Source organism: Myxocyprinus asiaticus, chromosome 1 (genome assembly GCF_019703515.2).
Source record: "Myxocyprinus asiaticus isolate MX2 ecotype Aquarium Trade chromosome 1, UBuf_Myxa_2, whole genome shotgun sequence".
Lineage (NCBI taxonomy): Eukaryota > Metazoa > Chordata > Actinopteri > Cypriniformes > Catostomidae > Myxocyprinus > Myxocyprinus asiaticus.
This window is the reverse complement of record NC_059344.1, coordinates 63,788,616-63,808,795: the sequence shown is the minus strand read 5'-3', so window position 1 is coordinate 63,808,795 and position 20,180 is coordinate 63,788,616. Positions and strand designations below refer to the sequence as shown.

At 39.3% G+C, this 20,180-nt stretch overlaps 1 protein-coding gene across 17 annotated transcripts in view; it reads left to right on the top strand.

Annotated features, from left to right (window-relative positions):
- LOC127444543 (B-cadherin-like) overlaps positions 1–20,180 on the top strand; it is a 98,679-nt gene that overhangs the window by 69,924 nt on the left and 8,575 nt on the right. Inside the window, exon 15 of one of the 17 annotated variants that reach the window (XM_051704670.1) lies at positions 20,004–20,159. The exons of the other annotated variants lie outside the window; for them this stretch is intronic. Within the exon in view, the coding sequence (XP_051560630.1) occupies positions 20,004–20,159 (156 nt within the window). The remainder of the gene's footprint in view (positions 1–20,003; positions 20,160–20,180) is intronic. 17 annotated transcript variants of the gene reach the window in all.

The following is a 20,180-nucleotide window of genomic DNA, read 5'->3' as shown; positions in this document are numbered from 1 at the left end:
TCTTTGGTTCTTTTAATTGTGATGATTTTGGCTCACATTTAACAAAAACCCACCAATTCACTGTCTCAAAAAATTAGAATATGGTGACATGCCAATCAGCTAATCAACTCAAAACACCTGCAAAGGTTTCCTGAGCCTTCAAAATGGTCTCTCAGTTTGGTTCACTAGGCTACACAATCATGGGGAAGACTGCTGATCTGACAGTTGTCCAGAAGACAATCATTGACACCCTTCACAAGGAGGGTAAGCCACAAACATTCATTGCCAAAGAAGCTGGCTGTTCACAGAGAGCATGTTAACAGAAAGTTGAGTGGAAGGAAAAAGTGTGGAAGAAAAAGATGCACAACCAACCGAGAGAACCGCAGCCTTACGATTGTCAAGCAAAATCGATTCAAGAATTTGGGCGAACTTCACAAGGAATGGACTGAGGTTGGGGTCAAGGCATCAAGAGCCACCACACACAGACATGTCAAGGAATTTGGCTACAGTTGTCGTATTCCTCTTGTTAAGCCACTCCTGAACCACAGACAACGTCAGAGGCGTCTTACCTGGGCTAAGGAGAAGAAGAACTGGACTGTTGCCCAGTGTTCCAAAGTCCTCTTTTCAGATGAGAGCAAGTTTTGTATTTCATTTGGAAACCAAGGTCCTAGAGTCTGGAGGAAGGGTGGAGAAGCTCATAGCCCAAGTTGCTTGAAGTCCAGTGTTAAGTTTCCACAGTCTGTGATGATTTGGGGTGCAATGTCATCTGCTGGTGTTGGTCCATTGTGTTTTTTGAAAACCAAAGTCACTGCACCCGTTTACCAAGAAATTTTGGAGCACTTCATGCTTCCTTCTGCTGACCAGCTTTTTAAAGATGCTGATTTCATTTTCCAGCAGGATTTGGCACCTGCCCACACTGCCAAAAGCACCAAAAGTTGGTTAAATGACCATGGTGTTGGTGTGCTTGACTGGCCAGTAAACTCACCAGACCTGAACCCCATAGAGAATCTATGGGGTATTGTCAAGAGGAAAATGAGAAACAAGAGACCAAAAAATGCAGATGAGCTGAAGGCCACTGTCAAAGAAACCTGGGCTTCCATACCACCTCAGCAGTGCCACAAACTGATCACCTCCATGCCACGCCGAATTGAGGCAGTAATTAAAGCGAAAGGAGCCCCTACCAAGTATTGAGTACATATACAGTAAATGAACATACTTTCCAGAAGGCCAACAATTCACTAAAAATGTTTTTTTTTATTGGTCTTATGATGTATTCTAATTTTTTGAGATAGTGAATTGGTGGGTTTTTGTTAAATGTGAGCCAAAATCATCACAATTAAAAGAACCAAAGACTTAAACTACTTCAGTCTGTGTGCATTGAATTTATTTAATACATGAGTTTCACAATTTGAGTTGAATTACTGAAATAAATGAACTTTCCCATGACATTCTAATTTATTGAGATGCACCTGTATATTTTCATTGAAGTGATTAGAGTTAGGATTTGTACTATGTCTCTTTATAACTTTCTCTCTCTTTTATTACATTTAATACTATATTTGATTATGTTTTATTTCATATTTGAAAATTAATAGAATTATTGTATTTAATTTTATTATATTATATATTTTTGTTTATAGAAAATATTTTGGCATCTCTTAACAATTAGGTTTTATTTGTTTACATTAATTAATGCATTTGGTATCGGGAACTAACAATGATCAATATATTTGTACAGCTTTTTTTAATCTTGGTTTATGTTAACTTATGTTAAAAACAAATGTTCATTGGTGGTTCATGTTAGTTCATTATTCATTACCTGGTTACAAGTACATTAACCTTTGAAAAAGCTTTATAAGTGGCAAATTGTTTTGGTGTGGTGGAAATGACGCCACAACTGAAAGGAGAGTCATAATTTTTGAAAAATATATAGAAATAATTTTCACTCAATAAATATGTTTTTTATGTTTATTTTAACTCTTTGTTTATAGATTATCATTTTAAAAGTTTAAATCTGTTTTAATACAAATCATCCCTTGGGACATGAAAGTGCCCTAGGTTAAAAAAACATCCAGTATATGTTGAAATCAACATTAACCAAGATTCATAAATGCTGTAAAAGTATTATTCATTGTTAGTTCATTTCAGCCTTATTGTAAGTGCTGAGTGTTCCTCATATTTTTAATATATGGTGTTTTTTTCTTCATTTTAAATCAATATTTTTTATTATATGTTGATGAAAGGATATGTTGGTGATAAACTTGAAACCTAAATTACATACTACTAAAAATATATATACACACAAAAGACAGAAGTGATCCTGAAACAGAAACTGATTTTCTTCAACTAAATATCGTGACGTCACAAATCCCTCCCTGTATGAGAACCGATAGCGCCAGCACTTTATCTACATTATCTGCCCAGCAACTTTCCCTATGACATCACATCCATTTCCAGTAAGACTGGTTGACACTAACCCTGAACTGAACTCCTTATTTGCAAATAGCACTGTCATTCAAACCGTCTACCAGACTCCCTCACTCAGCAGGAGGTGGTTTCATTTAAAGAGGAAATAAAAGTGTCACAAGATGACTACATCCCTCTGGCTATGAGGCTCGAGATGGCTTGGTAGTTGGTGGGAGACCCTCCTTTGCATTTCTAAGAAACAAAAGTCCCAGTGCAACACAAGACCGATCTTGTCCTGTGGCTGTGAAACCAAGGTGCGATTAAGATAATTCAGCTGGTCCAAACACACACTGCAGCTGCTTCTTACTCCGAATCTGGGAAGCTAAGGCATGATGCTTCTATGAATATGACACCACAAGCAAATATGATACCGAAAGTTGTGCAAGCATAAACATTTCATGCAGCCTAAAAGGCCTTCTCAGATAATGGTGGGCTTTTAAGGCTGCTGGACACAAGTGGTCAATCACTCGGACAGGGATGGAGATTGGCTGGAGCTGGAGTCCATATTGACAAAGTTTACTAGAGCTCATAGCCATTACTAAATAAGCAGCATGTTGTGCATTACACTGGGTAAAAGCTCTCATAATAGCACACAATTGCATTTATAATTATTCGAGCAAGAGATATTGATTTGAGCAGAACAGTCCCACTATTGGAGCACAGCACTTTGAAGTGGATGAATGGTTTTGATATTGTGGAACTGGTTTCTCCATGGCGAGATAAGCTCCCGTCCCAGTACGTTTTTTTTTTGTTTTTTTTTCAGGGCCTCATCCAGCTTTAAACACTCACTTAAAATCTCCAAACTTGTTTGTTAAAACCACATAACACAACCCAACACATCATTCACCATGAAAGCATGCCTGCTCCTCTTAAGGCAGACTGTATTGCGGTAAATGCTAGTTATATTTATGATTATTTTTAGATGAAGTTGACAAAAGTTGCACTGATTACAAATTCTACTTTTGGGATGTTTAAAACTAAATCCCATTTAGAATGTGGTTGCAAGAGCAACGTTTGATTTTTCAAATACAGCACAACCGTGAAGCAAGGAGCATTTCAGCCCATTAAACTGGCAGACAGTGTGTCTTTTTGAACAACAACAGTTCTGAGTAATCATTAACTTAGACCTCCGATGCTGCAGTTGGGTGTGTAATGTGTGCTGTACATTAACCAGGATCAATTATTTCACCCAAAATCATGTTATAAGACTAGTGCACATAAAAATTAGTGGCACAAGCAGCCAAATGAACAAATGCTCTGCCTCAACAAACTCAATGTTTCAGTTTTGAAGCATCGAAACGTTGTATTTGTTGAATGTTTCAACAGCTTCATCCCAGCTTAAAATGCAGTGACAACTGTTCTCCCGAAAAGTATGCAGGCCGTTCATACTGCATACGTTTTTGAACCTGTTTGCGATCTTTTCCCATTGTTTTTCTATGTAAACGTGCTAGACAGCCACCATTAACCGTTGTGTAAGTCGAGCTGTTTTGTGTGTGTGTGTGTGTGTGTGTGTGTGTCTCACACAGGATTTGGCATGTTCTTTTTAAAGAACACCAACTATTACCAGTGCATCCAAAGACACATGCTTTCTGTTATACAGTATGCATTTGGCCTGAGAAGCCCAAAACACTGTTCCGCTTTTTAAACATTGATCTGTTTTTTGAGCACCCTGAACAGCCCAACACAGCAACATTGAAACAACCAATGGTGCGTGTTTAGGGGTGGGACTATCTGTTCGTTCAACCAGTGGCAGACGGGGGAGGGAGTTCTTGAAAGCTGTTTGAAAACAGTCATTAATTTTGCAGTACGGTGAGGTGGTGCAACATGATCACATGGGAAGTCAGCATGTTCTTTCTAAGAGTTCTGGTATCCTAGGATCGGACACATTATGTCAACTCACCGGTAAGTGCCATCTCCTGTCAGACAACAACGTGCTTCAAAACTTGCTTTTGGCACCCCTCCATAGATCATTTCCCCGGAAAATAGCACTCACACATGCCCATACGCCCGACAACACTGTGGAGGGGGACGTGGTCGTGTGTCTGTCAGTGGGGAGAGGGGAAGCAGTAAGAACCATCACCTGTTGATTACTGACCCTAAACACCTGTGTCTCATTTCGGTGACGGAAGAGACGGGCTTTAAAATGCCGGTGGAACGCCAGACCGAGAGAGAGAGTCCGAGTCACACACACCCAACCCAAACTGGAGCTGTACACTGTAAAGCAGTTAATTTTAATCTGATGAGCTTATGTTGACTGTTATCACTGAAGCTGATGTGTGTGAACTAAATTTCTTGTTGGAAAACAAAGTTTGAGTGAAACCTTGAGAATAAAAGACGTCCTTGTTTCCACCCTGTACTGAGAATTGTACAAACACCTACCGCTTTACCACTGGGGGCAGTGTTTTGCATTTCGGCAAGCACAAACGGGTTTTAACTAAAGGAGTCAACCTATTGTTTCTGATTTCACTGTGAGATCAGTCTGACAAGTAGCACAGAATTTAACACTTCACCTTTAAGAAAGAACACCCGCTTTCTGTACACTGAAGCAAGCCTTTCATTTTCAAGATTAGTGTTTGAAGGAGCAAACATTTTCATTTGCAAATTTTTTGTACACACTACACAGTCAAAACAGATATCTTTATATACAGGCTCAATGTCATGCCCTGACACTGAAATGGTGTAAACAATGAGCAATGATACAAAGTTCTTCCTTTAGCAACACTTGTGATATACTAACAAAACTCCTCCTAAATAGATAAAATTACTGTTAATAAAAATGTTCGGCGGTGGCACTTCTGGGTTCTTCTGGCACCCCAGAAAAAACTGTTTTTAATGGCCATTTGGTTTAAATTGAGCTGAAAATGCCCAAAAATTTGTATTGTTGAAAAATGTCATGGTTACTTGCGTAACCTCTGTTCTCTGATGGAGGGAACGAGACATTGTGTCAATGTAGTGACACTAGGGGTCACTCTTGGGAGCCCGAGACACCTCTGGTCTTTGATAAAAGGCCAATGAAAATTGGCGGGTGGTATTTGCATCCCACTCCCCCGGACATACGGGTATAAAAGGAGCTGGCGTGCAACCACTCATTCAGGTTTTATGCTGAGGAGCCGAGACAAGGTCCGGCCATCCAGCGGGTAGTTCAGCGTTGTGGCAGGAGGGACACAACGTCTCGTTCCCTCCATCAGGGAACGGAGGTTACGCAAGTAACCATGACGTTCCCTATCTGTCACTCACTCGACGTTGTGTCGATGTAGTGACACTAGGGGTCCCTATACAAAACGCAGCAACTGGCTGAACTGTGTTACGTGAACTGGCGGTGTGTGACAGGCAGACAACTGTGTGCCTCGTTGCCAGCTCACCAGGCCGACACGTAACCTCCCTCAACATAGTTATGAGTGTCGAACGGCCCTTTGGGGACAAGTCGACTACCCAAAAGATAGAGACAGGCTAGCCCAGTCATGGCCTCTTTTCCCCTTCTTTTTTTCCACTCCCTGGGCTGACCAGGTCTAGTCGGGGGGTGTCCCTCCCAAGGGGAGGACACCGCGGAGACCACACCTCGCCCAGAGAGAGGGGGGGTATTTAAGTGGAAAATACGTCACATGGTCTTGCCGAACTATGTCGGAAGTATGTCATGTGGAGAAGTCTCATGGTAGGTCCTACCCAATGGGGGAGGAGTTACTACAAACATGGAGACTGTGGCAGAGGGGCCTCTGCCTAAGGAAGACACAGTTTGCCAACAGGGAAACGAATTAGTGGAAGATACATGCGATGGCATGGGGTTACCTACAGGGAACCGCCACATGCAGAGCACCTACCCCAGAACAGGGCGCGAGAAGCATGAGGCCCGAGAACCATGCCTGGGTGGGCCAGTAGGGTGCTATCAGGACGACCTGCTCCTCGTCCTCCCTGACCTTGCACAGAGTCTGTGTAAGTAGGTTCACTGGGGGAAACGCATATTTGCACAGGCCTCTCGTCTATACCGAGAGGTGCCTCGGTCAGGGCGTACCAGAGTGGGCAGTGGGAGGATTCTTGGGAGGTGAACAGGTCTACCTGTGCCTGTCCGAATTGACTCCAGATCAGCTGGACCACCTGAGGGTGAAGTCTCCACTCTCCCCTGAGGGTAACCTGCCGTGACAGCGTGTCCGCTGCAGTGTTGAGGTCGCCCAGGATGTGAGTGGCTCGCAGCGACTTGAGGTGCTGCTGACTCCAGAGGAGGAGACGGCGGGCGAGTTGTGACATACAACGAGAGCACAGACCGCCTTGGCGGTTGACAAATGCTACCATCGCCTTGTTGTCTGTCTGAACTAACACGTGCTTGCCCTAGATCAATGGCCGGAACCTCCGCAGGGTGAGCAGAACTGCCACCAACTCGAGGCAGTTGATGTGCCAACGCAGCCGTGGGCTCATCCACAAGGCGGCAGCTGTGTGTCCGTGGCAAATGGCGCCCCAGTCCGTCTTGGAGGCATCTGTCATGACCACGACATGCCTGGAGACCTCTAGGGGAACGCCTGCCCGTAGAAATGTGAGGTCGGCCCAAGGGCTGAAGAGGTGGTGACGGATCGGCGTGATGACCCATGGCGCCATGCCCGTCTCGGGACTCGAGTCTGAAGCCAGTGCTGAAGCGGTCTCGTATGCATCAACCCAAGCGGGGTGGTCACCGCTGAGGATGCCTCTGAAAGAGTTTCAGTGGAACCGCTGTTTCTAGGGACATCGAAGCACTTACCTGGCTCCTTGTGACCACCCCCGGAACAGCCTGGGATGGGGGAGGAAGAGGCCTGTCCTCACAATCCGTGGAGACTGTCACATCGGGGGCGGATCTGTGCCACAGCTGGGCACGCAGGGGCGGGGAGACCGCTGCTGGAGCGCCAATCCTGCAAGGATAAAAAGGTGGACGGTAGTCGTGATGACAGCCGTGCACACCGGGTATGTGACCCAGGGAATGAGGAAACCGCTCTTTTGCTGAACTGTTGGGTACCGCAGCCACTTTGGTATGCAGCGAAATCAAATGAAAAGGCAACAAAAGATTCTCCTCCCGGCCCTCCACCGGCGGATGGAGTGGTCTTCTTACCAGCTCCTAGGCAGTGGGTTTCGTCGACACTGGGTCGCCCGTCTGAGGGGCGCTTTGAAGCCTTTCGTGGGTTCTTGGCGGCCAGCCGTGAGATGGGTGGCGACTGCTTTCTGCGGTGGGCTCCACGCCAGGGCCGGGCCGAAGGGGCGGGCTGCGGCGGAGCCGGTGTAGTCACCGCTGCTGTTTATAATTTCCAAAAGTAATTTTTGTATTTTAATTATGAGATTGTTTGATGTTTAAAAAAGGATATGCGAAGAAAAAAGTACTACTTCTAAAATATGTCTTTGTATTTATTTTGAATGCAGTAAGAAACTTGTTCAATCTAAATCGGCTGTTCGCATATTGAATATGTCAAATGTTAAATGTACTGTATCCACTAAAAACAACCAATGCAAGTGAAATAAACAGGCTTCCGATATGAATCGTGGAACACTTCTGCATTCAGGAAAACGCTGGATACAAATATCAAGATGTGTGAAGACTTTGTGTAGATGTAGTACATGGTTTAGTTATGAGAAGTCAGTCTGGGAACAGTATGCAGGCCTTGGTCACATTCTAGCCAGAGCGTATAATGTTTTCTCCTCCAATATTTGTCCTCTGGGCTTATCTACAGCCACAGATAAGCAGACTCCCAACAAATGATTAACAAAATATTCACTGACTTCTTTCTCAGATGGTCAGATGCATTTCAAGCCTCTTAATTCACACATTTGTGCAGTGGAAAGACACTCAAACTGTAGCTTAAATTTTATTTTAAAAGAAATTAACTAACAGGTCTTTGCACTCACTAACTAAAATTTTAAATAGCAATGTCTGGTTAAACTTCTCTCTAGGAGGACGGAATAGCTATGGGGCTAGAACATGATATGGTGGCCAACAAAGACTATAGCCTATGCGTTATTTAAAATGTCGCATTTGAAGTTCCAGTAGTGTCTGGCAAACTGAAGATGCTTGAGTTTGTTGCTGGATGAGAGCAGAGGCTTTTTTTCTTAAAACCCTCCCAAACAACTTGTGATGATGTAGGTGATGTCTGATATTTTTTTTTTTTTTTTTTAGACTTTCTGACCCCAAGACACAACTCATTTCTGCAGTGGTCCAGTTGTAATCCTTGGAGAGTCTTTGGCCACTTGAACCATCCTCCTCACTGTGCGTGGAGACAATATAGACACACATGCTCTTCCAGGCCGATTCTTAAGATCTCCAGTTGATTGGAACTTGTTAATTATTGTTCTGATGGTGGAAATGGGCATTTTCAGTGCTTTGGCTATTTTCTTATAGCCACTTCCCATTTTGTGAAGCTCAACAACCTTTTACTGCACATCAGAACTGTATTCATTAGTCTAACCCATTGTGATTGATGATTAAGGGAATTTGGCCTGTGTGTTACCTCATATTTATACCCCTGTCAAACAGGAAGTCATAGCTGAACAATTTCATGTTCCTAGTCACCCAGGTACACTAAAAAATGTAAAATATGAATGGGAATATACTTCAGATATATTTTACTTATAAGAATTTCTAGGGGTGCCAATAATTATGGCCAATGTGTTTTGGGGAAAAATATTTATTTAATAATGAGATATTTCCCCTCTTTCAATTGTTTTACTTCAATTTACTTTCAATTGAATGAAAGATCAAAAGGATAAACAATGCAGATTTTTTTTTCACAGCCTTCTTTGCTCATATTTACCAAGGGTGCCAATATTTTTGGCCACAACTGTACATTTCTACGAATTTGACAAATGCATTTTAAAATAGATTTTTAAAAAGATTTCTCATTTTATCACCACAGACAACCTTATTTGTCAATGACCCTTATGCGAATTAACGTTTTGCACCATTAAACAATGCTCTATTTGCTAAAATGCTAAAATATTGGCTTAAATTATATTATATTATATTATATTATATTATATTATAAAAATATAGGATGATTGTCACATTCAGTGGTTCTTGACTGGTGTTACAGAGCTGAGTGGTCCCTATAGACCATGTTGTCATCATCGTACAAAGTCATGTATATTTCTGTGCTATGAGACTAACACTCTTAGAAATACAAAGACATGTTAGAAAGACACATTAAAGCCAACTTGAATGGGAGCAAGGTCAGAAGATAACAAGTTCAACGGCTCCCAGTTTCTCAAAGGATGAAAGATACAATGTGTTCCTTTGTAAGGGTTCATGTATACTAAATGTCAGCTGGAGAACATTCATATTTTAGAGTTCTGTGAGAAGAATCAAATGCTCACAGCCAGAATACAGTTTAGTGACCTACGATAACTACCACTGTAAGTCAGATCATGAAAAACAGATCATGAACATTCATTCTGGCAAAACAGGTTACTGAAATTAACATTCAAATAGGTTTAGGGTTTGAAGGGGCATGGTTTGTTTCCATTTTACTGGAAGTTTGTCATATTTTTAATTTGATCAATGCACACACTTGGAAAAACATATTTTTTTTCTTTTGTTTGGCTGTTCTGATTTCAGTTGAAATTAGCTGAATATATTTAAATTAGGCACTTTTATACCTAATTAACACAGACAGATTTACATGAATGATCTTGCCCTGACAATAGCAACTGATACTAAGATACATTCTCTCCTGACAACACTATTATATTGATAATGGAAGAGCCATTATACCTTGTTGTTTCTGTTTTCTTTGTGCAAACTACCTTCTCATTTCACCAAAGCTCTGTTGGAAACAGAACACTACAGAGGTTGTGTGATCACATTGAAAACTCATGATCAAACTATGCTTATGAACAGTCAATAAGAATAGAAATGGTCTTTGGTAGCCTGAGGCACCCCATGCTGAACAGTAAGCAAAAAGGGGGCATTGGCAGCCATGGAATTGTCTCCCACTTGCAATTAGTTATGGGTATCTCTATATAGAAGCCACTGAATTAAGAAATATACTACGGTCAATAATATAATACAAAGCAAGCATTATTGGCCATGTGTGGGCAGGTTATTCTTGTAGAAACTAGTCTGATTACTCATCGGAAATCATTGCATTATTATCTAGAATGAAGAAATCAGGGTCACAAGAAATACAAGGCTAATGAGTAATCTACTATGGAAGATTTACTAAAATCTAGGCAATTTTTTTTCCCCCTGACTAATAAATTCACATGAAAATGGTCATTGTCAATGGGATTAAAATGAATCACAAATATATTAGCAGACTGCACTGTATGTACCGGCCACACATGATATGTATACAGTACATGTTGAAACATTTCAGAAACTCATGTGAGCCTACCTCAGTTATATCCTTAAATAAGGCTCATTGACTGCTACTTTAGAATGTTTATTTATTATTTAGTAGGCCTATACATTGACATTTTATGCAGTTTTATTCTGTACAATCTTTATATTCTGTTACTTTATGTTGTAGTTGTCATTTAACATTTAGCGTGTATGATTACACATGTCAGTGTTGCTTTTTGGCTTTTGTAATCATCCCCACACTATTTTCCCTTATCAATAAAGTATAGGCTTAATTCACACACACACACACAAAATGTATAATAAAATTTCATAATACAATTCCATAAACTGGAATTAATCTTTTTTTAATAAAATAAAATAAAATAGAAAATTAATATTTTAAGTTTTATTAAGTTCATTTTGTTAAACATTATACAAATGCAATTTAATGGGATTTTGTCATGAAATTGAAAAGCATCAATCTTAAAAAAATAGGCTAAAATATATTTTTGTGTATTGAAGTATATAAAAATAAAGCATACTGAAGTATATTCTAATTCAAACTTAACTTTGGTTAATCTTAAAAATGTAACTTATTTGTTCAAATACATGTGTTATTTAGGTTTATGTGTTAGTTTTACAAAATTAGTTGTGTACATCCACCAGTTGATTAATCTTTCATTTCAATGGGCGAATTCCAATCGAAGGTGATCATCCCTATGCCCTACTCACTACAAAGCTCTTAATGTGGGCTCTTTAAAGAGAGCATGGCATTACAGTTTGAATGTATCCTTCACTAAATGTCTTGTAAAAGGGACCTTTGTGAAAAAAAAAGCTTTCTTACTTTTGTTTGGAACAAGTGGCGTCCCCTTCCCGAAGTGCTCTTCAAGGGCGCATAAATGCCATTTGGAAAACGGGTCATAACTGCTGCAGAATTCCTCAGTCAGGGGGGATTTTTCAGTGTCCATGCATGAATGGCATTCAGCGTGAAGTGTAGCAACATGAGTGAACACATCATGAGTGCCCAAATAGTCTTTAAAAGAGTGGAGTTGAAATAGGCTTTTTAATGCTAAGAAGCGACAGTTTGCCCACCAACTTTTACGATCTGACAGAATAAAAAATATTGTATATTTTACCCCTAGGTCATTAATCCGGGGGATTTTTGAATAATTAAGGGCCCGTTAACACCAAACACATATTTAAATAAGCCATGTTTCGAGACACACTTTTAAACGTTGAGATTATTTTTAAACTTGAAGTTTGAAATCAACGAGACGCGGTGCTACTGCCAAACACGTCCATCAAGCGCATGTTTATTGTTTACCAGTGTTGGGTAAGTTACTCTAAAAAGTAATTAATTACTAACTACTAATTACATCTTCTACAATGTAATAAGATTACTGTACTAATTACTCTGTCTAAAAAATAATTGCACGGGGGCCTGGGTATCTCAGCGAGTAAAGACGCTGACTACCACCCCTGGAGTCATGAGCTCGAATCCAGGGTGTGCTGAGTGACTCCAGCCAGGTCTCCTAAGCAACCAAATTGGCCCGGTTGCTAGGGAGGATAGAGTCACACGGGGTAACCTCCTCGTGGTCGCGATTAGTGGTTCTCACTCTCAGTGGGGCACGTGGTAAGTTGCGCATGGATCGCAGAGGGTAGCATGAGCCTCCACATGCTGTGAGTCTCCACATTGTCATGCACGACGAGCCACATGACAAGATGTGCGGATTGGTGGTCTCAGAAGCGGAGGCAACTGAGACTTGTCCTCCACCACCCGGATTGAGTTGAGTAACCGCGCCACCACAAGGACCTAATAAGTAGTGGGAATTGGGCATTCCAAATTGGGAGAAAAGGGGATGATTTTTGTTTTGTTTTTGTTTTTTTAAGTAATTGCATTACTTATTACAAATTACTTTCTAAAACCCTTATCAACCTTGACCAGATGGAAAATACAAGGAAAGGCATGAAACTGTTCTTTTAATTCTTTCAAATATATAAAATAAAATAAAATACATTATTCATGAACTGGCCAAAGAATTTAAGGGGGCAGCGTTAAATTAGAAAACATACATTTTAACATTAGACATTACATTTCGATTTTAAATTTACTGTTGTTTTATTGTGTTGCACTATACAGTATTTAACACAATTACATCAGAAGTAACTGTAATTAAATTACTTAAAAATTAAGAGTAATTTATTACTTTACTTTTTTAAATGAAACATTTATTTAATTACACCCAACACAGTTGTTTACATAGGACGACAATTGAAAAATACCGCGAATAAATTTGGTGTGAACGGCCCCAGAAACTTCATAGTCACCTGAGTTTATAGGCGTGGCTTAAAGGACATTCAAGACCATATTTGGAGATGGTAATTACCGAATGGGCGAGGTCACCTGGCTGTCACTTCTGACTATTCCGACGGTACCTGCTGAAGATCACTTCATCACTTGCATCCACTGAGAGACGTGTAGAGAAGAACAGCTGCGAGAGACTTAATACATCAAAGGAAGAAAACGCTGAAGGACCTTCCAGACGTTCAAATACTCGAATGGAGATTATAAGGATTGTCCGGTTGGGAGTTGTTATTTTGCTCTGTCAGGTAAGATTTTATGGTGGCGCCCATAAAAAAAAAAAAAAAAAGTAAAAAAAAAAAATAAAAAATAAAAATTGGCTTTTAAAAATCAATTTTATTGTTTAATTAGGTATTTTCATGTGGAATTGCGGAGTCGCCGCCATGTACACCTGGATTTGATTCGGAGTTGTTGGTTTTTAAAGTTCACAGAGAGCATCTTCACCGAGGGAAAATACTAGGAAGAGGTATGCTGTGTTCACAGATCTCTTTGAATATAAAGCACATAAACCGAAAGTTGGGACGTTTTTCCAAACTGCATTTATGCGCCCTTTGAAGGGCACTTCGGGAAGGAGGCGCCACTCGAAGTGTCCTTCCAAACAAAAATAAGAAAGGGCCATTTAGTGAAGGCTACATTTAAACTGTGATGCAATGCTCCCTTCAGAGTGTCCACATCAAGAGGTCTGTCTTTCAAAGTGAGTAGGGCATAGGGATGAGCACCTTCGATTGGGATTCACCCATGTTTTCTTATTCTGTTTAAAACATCTTCAAACAATGCGTTTGGATAGTAAGTATAGTAATTCAAACTGATTTGTACCTCGTTTTCTTCGTGTTAGACCAACTTTCTGATTGTTTTTAATATTATGTTGTGTTAATATTGAACGTATTTCAATTCGTGAAACATTTTCTGTACATTTAATCTTTTGATAAGTACCGATGCGTTAAGGCATATCTATTTAAAGATTTAGACTTATTTTTTTATGTCCAGGTTTGTGTTGCATGTATTTGGATTTTATTTCAAGTTATGGTGCATTGATTATTTATTTTGAGATGCTCAGGATAAGCTGCTGTTTTATGTGAATTGGGAGGAGTACTATTTGAAAACCACATATTTTAGAGCTCTCATTTTGACATTCTGAGTTTCCAAAATATTGAAATTTTCAATTCAGTTCAGTTTTCGCCCATAAAAGCTGAGGGTAAAATTAACATCTTAACAGTATTTTAATTCACAAAGGACAATTTGATTGTTTTTACTTTTTCAGGAATTAAGTTTCAGTTATGAATGACTTATTTTGTTTAGCTTTTTGCACACTTATTGCAAACAAAGTGAGTAAAAAAAATAAACCCATAAATAACTAAATGTCATAGAAGTGGTAATTGACAAATTCAAATATATATATATATATATATATATATATATATATATATATATATATAAAATAAAGTGTTAATGTTTAATTTCATATAGCACATTTCCAGAGCTCAAGGACGCTTCACAGTAAAGAACAGTAACATAACAGTCATACAGACAATCATATGGACAGTGGACAGTTGTCCGGAACAAAAGCAAATGCAGTTGCATGTAGCAGATATCAGATCGTGCAATCAGTTAGACATATCAATCCAGTACAAAAGAACACATAACATCGTGTAGACAGTATAGAAAGTGTAAGCAGTATAGGCATTGGCCCAATCAGAATACAGATAAGCATACAAATACAATGAGCTGTACATGAAGCATATACATATTATGACTGATAATATTGGGAGAACAAATAGGTTTTGAGCTGAGATTTGAATTCAGAGATAGAGGTAGTAGTTCGGAGAGCCATGGGGATTGAGTTCCATAGCTTAGGTGCCACAACAGAAAAAGACCTGCCACCCATTGAAGAAAGGCGGAATCTAGGAACAAGAAGTAGTTCACACCCAGAAGATCGGAGTGAGCGAATAGGAATATAGGGAGAAAGTAAATCAGAAAGGTAAGAAGGAGCTAGACCGTGGAGTGACTTAAATGACATAGACAACATGGTCAACCCATTTTTATATTATTTAATAAAAGGTTAGGTTTTAGAATGCCTTTTTTTTTTATGGGGTTTATTGACTATTTAGTTGGGGCAGTGGTGGCTCAGCAGTTAAGGCTCTGGGTTACTGATCAGAAGATTGGGGGTTCAAGCCCCAGCACTGCCAAGATGCCACTGTTGGGCCCTTGAGCAAGGCCCTTGACCCTGTCTGCTCCAGGGGCACTGTATCATGGCTGACCCTGCACTCTGACCTCAGCTTAGCTGGGTTATGTGAAAAAAAAAATAAATAAAGAATTTCACTGTATATGTGCAAAATGTATAATGTGTGATTAAATAAATACAATTAAAATTATTTAAAGTCTTTTTCATTACTGAAAGGTCAAGGGACATGTCTGTCACCATATTTAGATAATGACCCATGTCAGAGTGTGTGGTTTTACATCAAAGTCTTTTTAAATATCATGCTTGGTTGAGCATCTGCAGGTGTTGCTAAATGCTAATGTACGATTCGGATGGATGATCTCACCCATTATGCTCACATTGTGAGTTTCTGTGGGTGTGGGAGACGTCATATGTTAACCAAGAGAGCTAAAACACTTTGTACTTCGTTAAGAATGAAGGCTAATAATTCACTTTAGGATTTTGTTCACTTCTGTATGCGCATTTGCTTCAAACATGGATGTACATGTACATAAAGCAAAACTTGTAGTGTAGCAAGTTTTTGCAAGTTGTCGATTTAAGCCGCTCCTACATCATATTATATTAGCTATTTTCCCCCAATTTATTGAAAAGTTATTGTCATGCTGATCCACATTTTTATGAGTAGCATGCAATTTTGGCTTGATCAAGCCAAGAAAAATGCAGAACTTCACTGGTGAATCATTTTAAAGCAACTTCTATGTTTTTAACTTCTATCTCAGCGTACATCTTGTAGGAAGCGTCCTGCTCAGTGTCCCACTAATTGTCGCTTATACTTGAGTTGCGGGCTGATTGGTCTCTCACCACTTCCTTTCAACAGACCACTAATGGAGGGCAGCTCTATGGCAATTTCAGTACATCTGTCTATGGGAATAGAGTGCTTTGTTTTGAGTGAAATTATGCTCTCTAGTTTTGGTAAAAGGATTGGCAGCAAATGGTTTTCTTCTAAAATGATTTAAGTAAAAATGTAAAACAGTGCCTACAATGTGCTTTACAGAAGATATATTTATGTGACAAAATGCAATGGGGTGGTAAGAATTGGCAATAAAGGCCTTTCACACTAAAGGCGACATGATTATGAGAGATGAATCGCAGATGAATCAATCAATCAGTATTTATTTATAGAGCACATTAAAAAATGACCAAGGTTGACCAAAGTGCTGTACGATATAAAAATAAAGCGAATTGCAGTAATCTAGACAAGATGTTACAAAGGCGTGAATCACAGTTTGGAAATTACTCTTGGATAAAAAGGGTTTAACGTTAGTGAGTAGACGAAGGTGGAAAAAGCATGACTTTACAACTGTACTGATCTGCGTATCAAATTTTAGATTATCAAATTGGACACCCAGGTTTCTAGCACCTAGGTCCCCACAGCCACCACCATTGTGTCCTTGAGCAAGGCACTTAACTCCAGGTTGCTCCAGGGGGATTGTCCCTGTAATCAGGGCACTGTAAGTCGCTTTGGATAAAAGCGTCTGCCAAATGCATAAATGTAAATGTAAATGTAGCACAGTGAGTTTTGTATGATGCAAGAGAACCAAGGTCCAGGTCAACAACACAGTTTTCCTTAGGCCCAAATAAGATGATTTCTGTTTTATTTTCATTTAGGTTTAGGAAATTGCTTTCAAGCCATAACTTTATTTAATTTATGCAGGCCATTACAGGTTGTAAGGGGTGTTGATCGTTATGTTTTATTGGAATATATATTTGAGTGTCATCAGCATATAAATGATAAGACACTCCATACTTATTGAAAATAGAAGCGAGAGAGAGCATATACAGGCAAAACAATACCGGGCCAAGGATTGATCCCTGCGGGACTCCAAAATGTATATACTAGAGGATGAGTGATGGCCAGTACAAACAGTGAACCATCTGTTAGTCAAATAAGAGTGGAACCACTGTAATACTGAACCACAAAGGCCCACTGATATCTCTAGATGGGTTAACAGGACCTCATGGTTAACTAAATCAAATGCAGCACTCCGATCTAGCAAAACTAAAGCCATGTATTTCCAAGAATCGGTCTCAGTAAAGACGTCACTTGAGACTCCTAAAAGAGCAGTTTCTGTACTGTGTAAGGCTTTAAATCCTGATAAAAAAAAAATTGCATGGATAGAATTTACAGTCAAATAAGATTGTAATTGAATCAGTACAACTTTCTCAAGAATTTTTTAAATAAAAGGTAAATTAGAAATAGGACGAAAATTGGACAAAGGTGAGGGATCAAGGTTAGGTTTTTTAAGATATGGTGACCACAGCATGTTTAAGGCATTTGGACCTTGCATATAGAAAGTGACTCGAATGACTGCTGTTATCACATTCACACTTTTAAAATAGGTGGTGCTAATTGACGAGCAATTTTACCCCGGTATGGTAGGTGGCTCAACGCACCTTTCAGCTGGTCTGACAGATGAAAAGTACTATTTTACAAGCAGATAAAAAAGGAAAACCTATTTCTCTACAAGCTGTAGAAGTGAAGAAGTGTTTGTTGTTGAGTTGCTCAATGAGAAATAAAACATTTGAGAACTTCACGAACTCTTTCGGTTCACCTGCTGGACAAGTTGACTGGCAGTATTATCGTGCACACTGTCTGAGGGGTGATTAGAAAGAACTGAGTGTAAAAAAAAAAAAATCATATTAACAGTTAAAACATGTTATTACTTGAAATAAGAGTGAATATATGCCACTGCCATGCATGTACGTTAAATATATTAAGTAAAAAAAAAAATTAAGCACTTCGTAATGCACATTTAATGACTATTGTAACAGATGTTGTCAATTTGAACATGACTGCATTTAAACGCTCAAAGAGTCCATGTAATGCAAGGAATACAACACCTCACACAACAAAACCATCTTCAGTCTGACCCATAATTAGATACTTTAATACTTGCCAACAGCTATTGACAATTGCGCAAAAATGACGATTTTCAGGAGACTTTACCACATTTTTGGTTGGGGCCTAAAAAAAATTTGACTAACTCACCATTAAAAAAATAAAAAAGCTTAGCTTTGTCGACGCGTGATTTGGCGCGAACATTCATTTCAGGTGTGAAGGGCTCGTTAGGAATCCATTGTTTCCATAAAAAAAATTAATCGGGGCGAAGGTTCGCGTTTGGTGTGAAAAGGCCTTAAGAATTGCTGAAAATAAAATAAGGCCATAATAAATCATGCTAATCAGCTGTACCAAAAGCAAAACAAAAACTTGAAAATCGCTAAATGAATTTTGAAATGCTTGAAATATCACAAAAGGGATGCTCTGAGTACAACTTTGTAATCTATAGTATGAAACTATTCTTTCTGGCCTAACTCTGTGCCCATTAAATCTGTTTCTGACAGTAAATTTCAATACCTGCGATGGAAGAACAAGAACACTCTTTCGGTCCGTTGACAAGCGGTTTGACGTGAACATGGATGGAACTGTAACGCTGAAGAGACAAGTTACTCTTCATGAAGGCCACAAGGTGTTTTCTGTGCACGCTTGGGACTCCAGTGGCAAGAAACATACAGCTTTTGTCAGAGTTGAGCGTGCACATAATCATGAGGAGCATCATATGGATGCGGTGGTGAACACCATTCCACAGGTACACAAGTTTATTCAAGGAACTGCTGAGTAACACAATACAGGCCTGTCCTCTTCTGGGCATTTCATACATTACATTGTGTATATGTTTATGGATGGGGTTGGGAATCAAGAACCTGTTCTCATTTGGAACTGGTTCCATAAAAAAAAAAAATAATAATCCTGGAACTAAATCTTTTTAATTGTTTCAAATCTGTTGATTGGTGCAGAAGTTCAAAAACATACTAAAATACTCTGACAGTGTTTCCTGCTGCACTACTGAATCAAAAGAAATTGTTCTAGTTAAGTTGTGAAATTGAATATGATGATAGACTGAGTGCAGTAAAATAAGACACATTTCTCTACTGCGCACAACAATCATAAGGGGCAACCAATGTAGTCCAGATTGCGTATGCATGACTCTTTATGAAATGTTTCTTTTATCATTCAAAAAGACGGTTAATGTGTAATTAAAGAAATATTTCTACAAATAATTAGTTCACCCCAGAATTAAAATACTACCATTTCATTATCTTGGTGTTGTCTTTTTAAGCCATGTGATAACTATGTTGGATGAACAAACCAAAATGTAAGTTATTTGCTGAGCATTTTGCCCCTTGGCTGTTAACTGGAGACATTTTACCACTGAATCGAGTCAGTAAATTCAAGTCGAGATGGTTCTAAAAATGCAGTTTCGTAAACAGATGCTGAAAAAGTAGCATTGGTTACAAAAGGAAATCGGCTGAAACTCAATCATCTCAAGTTTACCTCTAAAGGTAGTGCATAGTGTTTGATTGTTTATGTCACTTTCAGTTTGTATACAGTGTTTTTAATGGTGTTTAAATCAAAGCAGAACAAATCAATCAAACTTTTGTATTCCAGATGGAATCTCCCTCCGATCTTCCAGTCCTGACATTTCCAAAGCCTTCATCCGGTCTAAAGAGGAGAAAGAGAGGTTGGGTTATTCCTCCTGTCAATGAACCTGAGAACAGTAAAGGTCCTTTCCCAAAAACGCTGGTCCAAGTGAGTGAGAATATTGAAGTGACTGTTGAAAGTGATATTGATATGGAAAAATGGGCCTATCTGTAACTGATTTTGTTCTGTCATTTCTGTCTGTATGTAGATAAAGTCAGATTATGCTAAGGAAACTCAGATGGTGTACAGCATCACGGGTGAAGGGGCTGATCTGGACCCTAAAGGGCTTTTCACCATTGACAAATTGACAGGGAATCTCTTTGTGACTCAGCCACTGGACAGAGAAAAAAAAGCTTCATACCATGTAAGGTGATTTTAGTCTGTT